At 51.5% G+C, this 6,496-nt stretch overlaps 1 protein-coding gene across 1 annotated transcript in view; it reads left to right on the top strand.

Moving 5' to 3' along the window:
* The window catches only part of rundc3b (RUN domain containing 3b), a gene marked incomplete at its 3' end in the record, with an annotated part of 9,079 nt that extends 2,879 nt beyond the window's left edge, over positions 1-6,200 (top strand). The window contains exons 3-5 of the mRNA XM_083761270.1: positions 3,597-3,795; positions 4,399-4,556; positions 6,053-6,200. Of these exons, the coding sequence (XP_083617396.1) occupies positions 3,597-3,795; positions 4,399-4,556; positions 6,053-6,200 (505 nt within the window). The remainder of the gene's footprint in view (positions 1-3,596; positions 3,796-4,398; positions 4,557-6,052) is intronic.
* Positions 6,201-6,496: the final 296 nt, after the last annotated feature.

Raw genomic sequence — 6,496 nt, 5'->3', positions numbered from 1 at the left:
ACACACTGGTCTGATGAACCCATTCTGACCTGAGATCAGATTATAAAAAATGTCAGTCGCTCTTCGATTTTTCAAAAAATAGCAGACCTACAAGCTCGTAGCGCGCCACTCGGTGGCGCGCTATGAGCTTGTAGATCTGCTATTTTTCAATAGCTAAAGCATAACATGATGCTATAACACCAAAATGGGTTCCCGGTCAGAATGGGTTAAGCCATGTAATAAAGACATGTCATTCTGGGGGTCCCTTCCTGTAACAACATATTCTACGGTATGGAAGTCTAGGTGAACCCAATTGCAGACTCAAACACAGAGGCAAGTTCAAAGTTCAAAAACGCACCAGGTGAGACTCCTGACACAGAAACACGGCTTTTACAGAAAACCGGCAGGATGTAGAAGACATTTCTTAGAATCTGATCTCAGGTCAGAATGGGTTAACCCATTCTGACCTGAGATCAGAATGGGTTAAAATCAGACCAGTGTGTGTCCAGTGGAAACCTCGTATGAATCTGATCTCAGGTCAGAATGGGTTAATAAATACTTCAATCAATCAATCAATGTTGTGTCGCCCCCCGGTGGTGTGTGGCTGCAGTGCAGACAATTTACAATGTAGGCATTTAGCAGACGCTCTTAATCCAGAGCGACTTACATTAAGCAAGAACAAAAGCATGGGAATACATCACATGAAAGCATTTATCATGAAACATGCGGAAGCTATGAAAGTAACAGTTGAATATCTATATAATGAAACTATACATACACTATACATATAAACTATACATATTCACTACTATGCTATACATATGTACTATGGCGTGCTATGACTATATACAATACAATTATAGTGCTGTCTACATAACATGCTATAAGTCTGTATCAGATGCTATCTAAGTCTACAGAAATGCTATCTAAGGGGTTAGGGTAAGTGCTATGGGCCATGATGGAGTCTGAAGAGGTGGGTTTTCAGGCTACGGCGGAAGATTGGGAGTGATGCTGCAGTTCTGACTGCAATGGGAAGTGCATGCCACAGTTTTGGAGCCAGAAGGGAGAAGAGTTTGGGACGTGTGGAGCGTTGTTCCGGCGTTTTTAGTGAGGGTACTTCCAGCTTCCCTGAGCCAGTGGAGGGAACGGAGCAGGGGGGAGACATGTGAGAATTTTGGCTGGTTGAAGACCAAGCGAGCTGCAGCATTTTGGATCAGCTGGAGAGGCTTAAGTGCACATGCTGGTAGGCTAGTAAGGAGGGAGTTACAACAGTCGAGTTTTGACAAGACTGTTGTCTGGATTAGGAGCTGGGCTGATTCCTGGGTGAGGAACGGTCTAATTCGTCGTATGTTATAGAGTGTGAACCTACATGATCGAGTGACAGCTGTGATGTGAGCTTTGAAAGAGAGCTGACTGTCCAGGACAACACCAAGATTCCTGGCTGTTGGGACAGACGTTACCAGGGCGTTGTCTACGGAGATAGTTAGCTCCCGCATAGGGCAGGACTTAGCTGGGAAGAAGAGAAGCTCAGTCTTGTCTGGGTTCAGCTTGAGGTGGTTGGAGGACATCCACTGTGAGATGTCAGCCAGGCATGCAGTGATGCGCTCTTCCACCTGAGTGGCAGAGGGGGGGAAGGATAGGAACAGTTGTGTGTCATCGGCGTAGCAGTGATAGGATATATTGTGAGCAGAGATGATAGTGCCAAGGGATTTAGTGTACAGTGAGAAAAGGAGGGGACCAAGTACAGATCCCTGTGGGACCCCAGTTTGGAGGGTTCGGGGGGATGATAACAGACCTTTCCAGGAAACCTGGTAGGTCTGATCGGTGAGGTAGGAGGAGAACCACTTTAGTGCCGTTCCACCGATGCCTAGCTCCGCTAGGGTGTCTAGGAGCAGCTGGTGGTTCACTGTGTCAAATGCTGCTGATAGGTCTAGGAGAATCAGTACTGCAGAGTGGGAAGCAGCTTGGGCAGCATGCAGTGCTTCTGTGACTGCCAGCAGGGCAGTTTCTGTGGAGTGGGCTTTCTTGAATCCGGACTGGTTGGGATCCAGCAGGTTGTTCTGTGAGAGATGGAGAGAAAGCTGGTTTGGAGACAACACGTTCAATGGTTTTAGAAATAAATGAAAGGAGTGATACCGGTCTGTAGTTCTTGACATCTGAGGGGTCAAGGGTTGGTTTTTTGAGGAGTGGTGTTACTCTGGCTGACTTGAGGGCAGATGGGACGCAGCCTGAGGTTACTGAGGTGTTGATGATGACAGCATCAGCAGTGTGTTGTTGTGTTGTGTTGTGGTGTCGCCCCCCTGTGGTCTGTGGCTGCAGTGCAGACAGCATCAGCAGTGTGTTGTGTTGTTGTGTTGTGGTGTCGCCCCCCTGTGGTGACTGGCTGCAGTGCAGACAGCATCAGCAGTGTGTTGTGTTGTTGTGTCGCCCCCCGGTGGTCTGTGGCTGCAGTGCAGACAGCATCAGCAGTGTGTTGTGTTGTGTCGTGTTGTCGCCCCCCTGTGGTGTGTGGCTGCAGTGCAGACAGCATCAGCAGTGTGTTGTGTTGTTGTTGTGTTGTGTTGTCGCCCCCCGGTGGTGACTGGCTGCAGTGCAGACAGCATCAGCAGTGTGTTGTGTTGTTGTGTCGCCCCCCGGTGGTGTGTGGCTGCAGTGCAGACAGCATCAGCAGTGTGTTGTGTTGTGGTGTCGCCCCCCTGTGGTGTGTGGCTGCAGTGCAGACAGCATCAGCAGTGTGTTGTGTTGTGTTGTGGTGTCGCCCCCCTGTGGTGACTGGCTGCAGTGCAGACAGCATCAGCAGTGTGTTGTGTTGTTGTGTCGCCCCCCGGTGGTCTGTGGCTGCAGTGCAGACAGCATCAGCAGTGTGTTGTGTTGTTGTGTTGTTGTGTCGCCCCCCGGTGGTCTGTGGCTGCAGTGCAGACAGCATCAGCAGTGTGTTGTGTTGTCGTGTCGCCCCCCTGTGGTGACTGGCTGCAGTGCAGACAGCATCAGCAGTGTGTTGTGTTGTTGTGTTGTTGTGTCGCCCCCCTGTGGTGACTGGCTGCAGTGCAGACAGCATCAGCAGTGTGTTGTGTTGTTGTGTCGCCCCCCGGTTGTCTGTGGCTGCAGTGCAGACAGCATCAGCAGTGTGTTGTGTTGTGGTGTCGCCCCCCGGTTGTCTGTGGCTGCAGTGCAGACAGCATCAGCAGTGTGTTGTGTTGTGGTGTCGCCCCCCTGTGGTCTGTGGCTGCAGTGCAGACAGCATCAGCAGTGTGTTGTGTTGTTGTGTTGTTGTGTCGCCCCCCTGTGGTGACTGGCTGCAGTGCAGACAGCATCAGCAGTGTGTTGTGTTGTTGTGTCGCCCCCCGGTTGTCTGTGGCTGCAGTGCAGACAGCATCAGCAGTGTGTTGTGTTGTGGTGTCGCCCCCCAGTGGTCTGTGGCTGCAGTGCAGACAGCATCAGCAGTGTGTTGTGTTGTGTTGTTGTGTCGCCCCCCGGTGGTGTGTGGCTGCAGTGCAGACAGCATCAGCAGTGTGTTGTGTTGTTGTGTCGCCCCCCTGTGGTGACTGGCTGCAGTGCAGACAGCATCAGCAGTGTGTTGTGTTGTTGTGTCGCCCCCCGGTGGTCTGTGGCTGCAGTGCAGACAGCATCAGCAGTGACGACGAAGAGGAGATGCGCACGCTGGGCAGCGGCAGCGGCGGCAGCACGCCCGAAGGGGGCGTGGCCACGGCCGACAGGGGCGTGGCCACGGCGGCGGCCATCTTTACGCAGCAGAGCAGCTGGGTCAGCAGGTGCAAGCGGCTGGAGCACAGATACCGCATGGTCCTAGAGCAGAAGGTATATGTGGCCTCGTGCGTGTGTGTGTGTGTGTGAGTGTGAGTGTGAGTGTGAGTGTGAGTGTGAGTGTGAGTGTGAGTGTGAGTGTGTGTGTGTGTGTGTGTGTGTGTGTGAGTGTGAGTGTGAGTGTGTGTGTGTGTGATGTAAACTACTAATCTGAATCCCCCCCCCCCCCTTTCCCCTCACTGTATATGTTTCTTTTCCCTTTTTGCTTCCTATATGATGAATTCCTGTTCTGTTCTTTAGCTACATAGAAATGTCTATTTGTACGTCTCCTTAAATGTTTTGATGAATTGAACATGGTGGACCCTGTTGTAAACAAGTGTAATGCTTAATTGGGTCGTCCACTCACAGTTTAACAGTCTGTGTATTGAGTTTGTGCTTGAAATGTACTGTAATTCTGCAAACTGTTAATACATATTTCAATCAATCAATCAAAAACTTGCGTGCGTGCGTGCGTGCGTGTGTGCGTGCGCGTGCGTGCGTGTGTGTGTGTGTGTGTGTAGGTGTACGTGGAGGAGCAGGTGTGTCTCAGAGAGGCCCAGCTGTCTGACGTGGTGTCTCTGTGTGTGTGTGTGTGTGTGTGTGTGTGTGTGTGTGTAGGTGTACCTGGAGGAGCAGGTGTGTCTCAGAGAGGCCCAGCTGTCTGTCTCTGAGTCTCTGAACAGAGATCTGCAGCGGTCGCTGAGCCACGCCCACCTGGACCACGCCCTGGAGACCCAGCAGCTGCAGCACATCGTCCGGGAGCTACACGACCAGCTGTGAGCCCGTGTGCACACGCACGCACACCACGCACGCACACCATGCACGCACGCACACACGCCACGCACGCCATGCACACACGCACGCCACGTACACACGCCACGCATGCACGCACGCACGCCACACACGCACGCCATGCACGCACGCCATGCACGCACACACGCACACACCCCACGCACGCCATGCACGCACGCCATGCACACACGCACACACACACGCCACACACGCCATGCACGCCATGCACGCCACGCACACACGCACACACGCACGCCATGCACACACGCACACACGCACGCACACACGCCATGCACACACAAACACACGCACGCACACACGCCATGCACGCCACGCACACACGCACGCACGCACGCACGCCATACACGCACACACGCACACACGCACGCCATGCACACACGATACGATGCGATATACGATACGTTACAATACAATACAATACATGGACGATATTGGTTCATTAGGGCGATGCGATGCGATTCAATCATTATAAATCGATACAGTAACTATTTAACCCATTCTGACCTGAGATCAGATTCTAGAAATGTCTATTACATCCTGACAGTTTCATTATTAATCCATTCTGACCTGAGATCAGATTCTAGAAATGTCTATTACATCCTGACAGTTTCATTATTAATCCATTCTGACCTGAGATCAGATTCTAGAAATGTCTATTACATCCTGACAGTTTCATTATTAATCCATTCTGACCTGAGATCAGATTCTAAAAGTGTCTTCGATTTTTCAAAAATAGCAGACCTACAAGCTTGTATCGCGCCACTCGGTGGCGCGCTATGAGCTTGTAGATCTGCTATGTAAGAATCTGCTAAGAAAGAAAGAATTTCGATTGGCTTTTATCGATGTGTATCTCTACACGTCATCACGCAGCACGTTTTAAACGTTTTAATAAATAAATAAAACAATCGTTTTTATGGACTTTTGATATAAAAACACACAGAAATGAGAATTGTCCCATTTTTGTTGGCATCCATTGTTAGGTATGCCAATATAATGACCACGGAGATGGTCTGAAAGTGTGAAAAACGGCTTTGTCATTTCACTGCACCTTTAAACCTCTTCTTTTTCTTTTTTTTTCTTCAAAAAATTGCACAGGGCAGAAAAACAACACTTTGTTTGTTGTTTTTCTTCTCAATTAATAATCATTTGTTTGTCCCAAAAAACTGTGTCTGACGCCATGAGTTGTCTTTGTCCGCGTCTTAAAAGCTTTTTTAAATAAATACTTGCGTGCGTGCGTGTGCGTGCGTGCGTGCGTGCGTGCGTGCGTGCGTGCGTGCGTGCGTGCGTGCGTGCGTGCGTGCGTGCGCGCGTGCGTGTGTGCGTGTGCGTGTGCGTGTGCGTGTGCGCGTGTGCGTGCGTGCATGCGTGCGTGTGTGCGTGCGTGTGTGCGCACGTGTGTGTGTGCGCGTGTGTGCGTGCGCGTGTGTGCGTGTGCGTGTGTGCGTGCATGTGCATCCAGGACGGTTCTGAAGAACAACGACGCGCGCTCCAGACAGGAACTGACAGCTCATCTGACCAATCAGTGGCCTTCGCCGTGCGCCCCGGGCGCCAACGCCGTCGCCATGGATACGCTACTGTACAGGAAGTGGGACGAGTACGTACAGTAGGCCAACAGGACGTACAGTAGGTACAGTAGGCCAGTGGTGTAGTGCTGTGACCAACACAGCGTTCCCCGGGTCTAACATGGACGTAACATGAAGCCTGTCAGTCCTTGAATTGTAAGTCGCCATATTTCTAGATCCGTTTGGGCCCAGCTGGCCCATTGGCTGGCTCCGTTTGGGCCCAGCTGGCCCATTGGCTGGCCCAGACAACGAGGCGGGACTTCCCCCCCCCCCCCCCCCCCTTCTTCTCCGTTGGTTTTTATTTTGACTCGAGTGGGTGGGGAATCCCGATCATAGACTGT

Source organism: Protomyctophum parallelum, assembly GCF_964188405.1.
Source record: "Protomyctophum parallelum genome assembly, chromosome: 3".
Classification (NCBI taxonomy): domain Eukaryota; kingdom Metazoa; phylum Chordata; class Actinopteri; order Myctophiformes; family Myctophidae; genus Protomyctophum; species Protomyctophum parallelum.
This window is presented reverse-complemented; position numbering and strand designations above follow the sequence as displayed.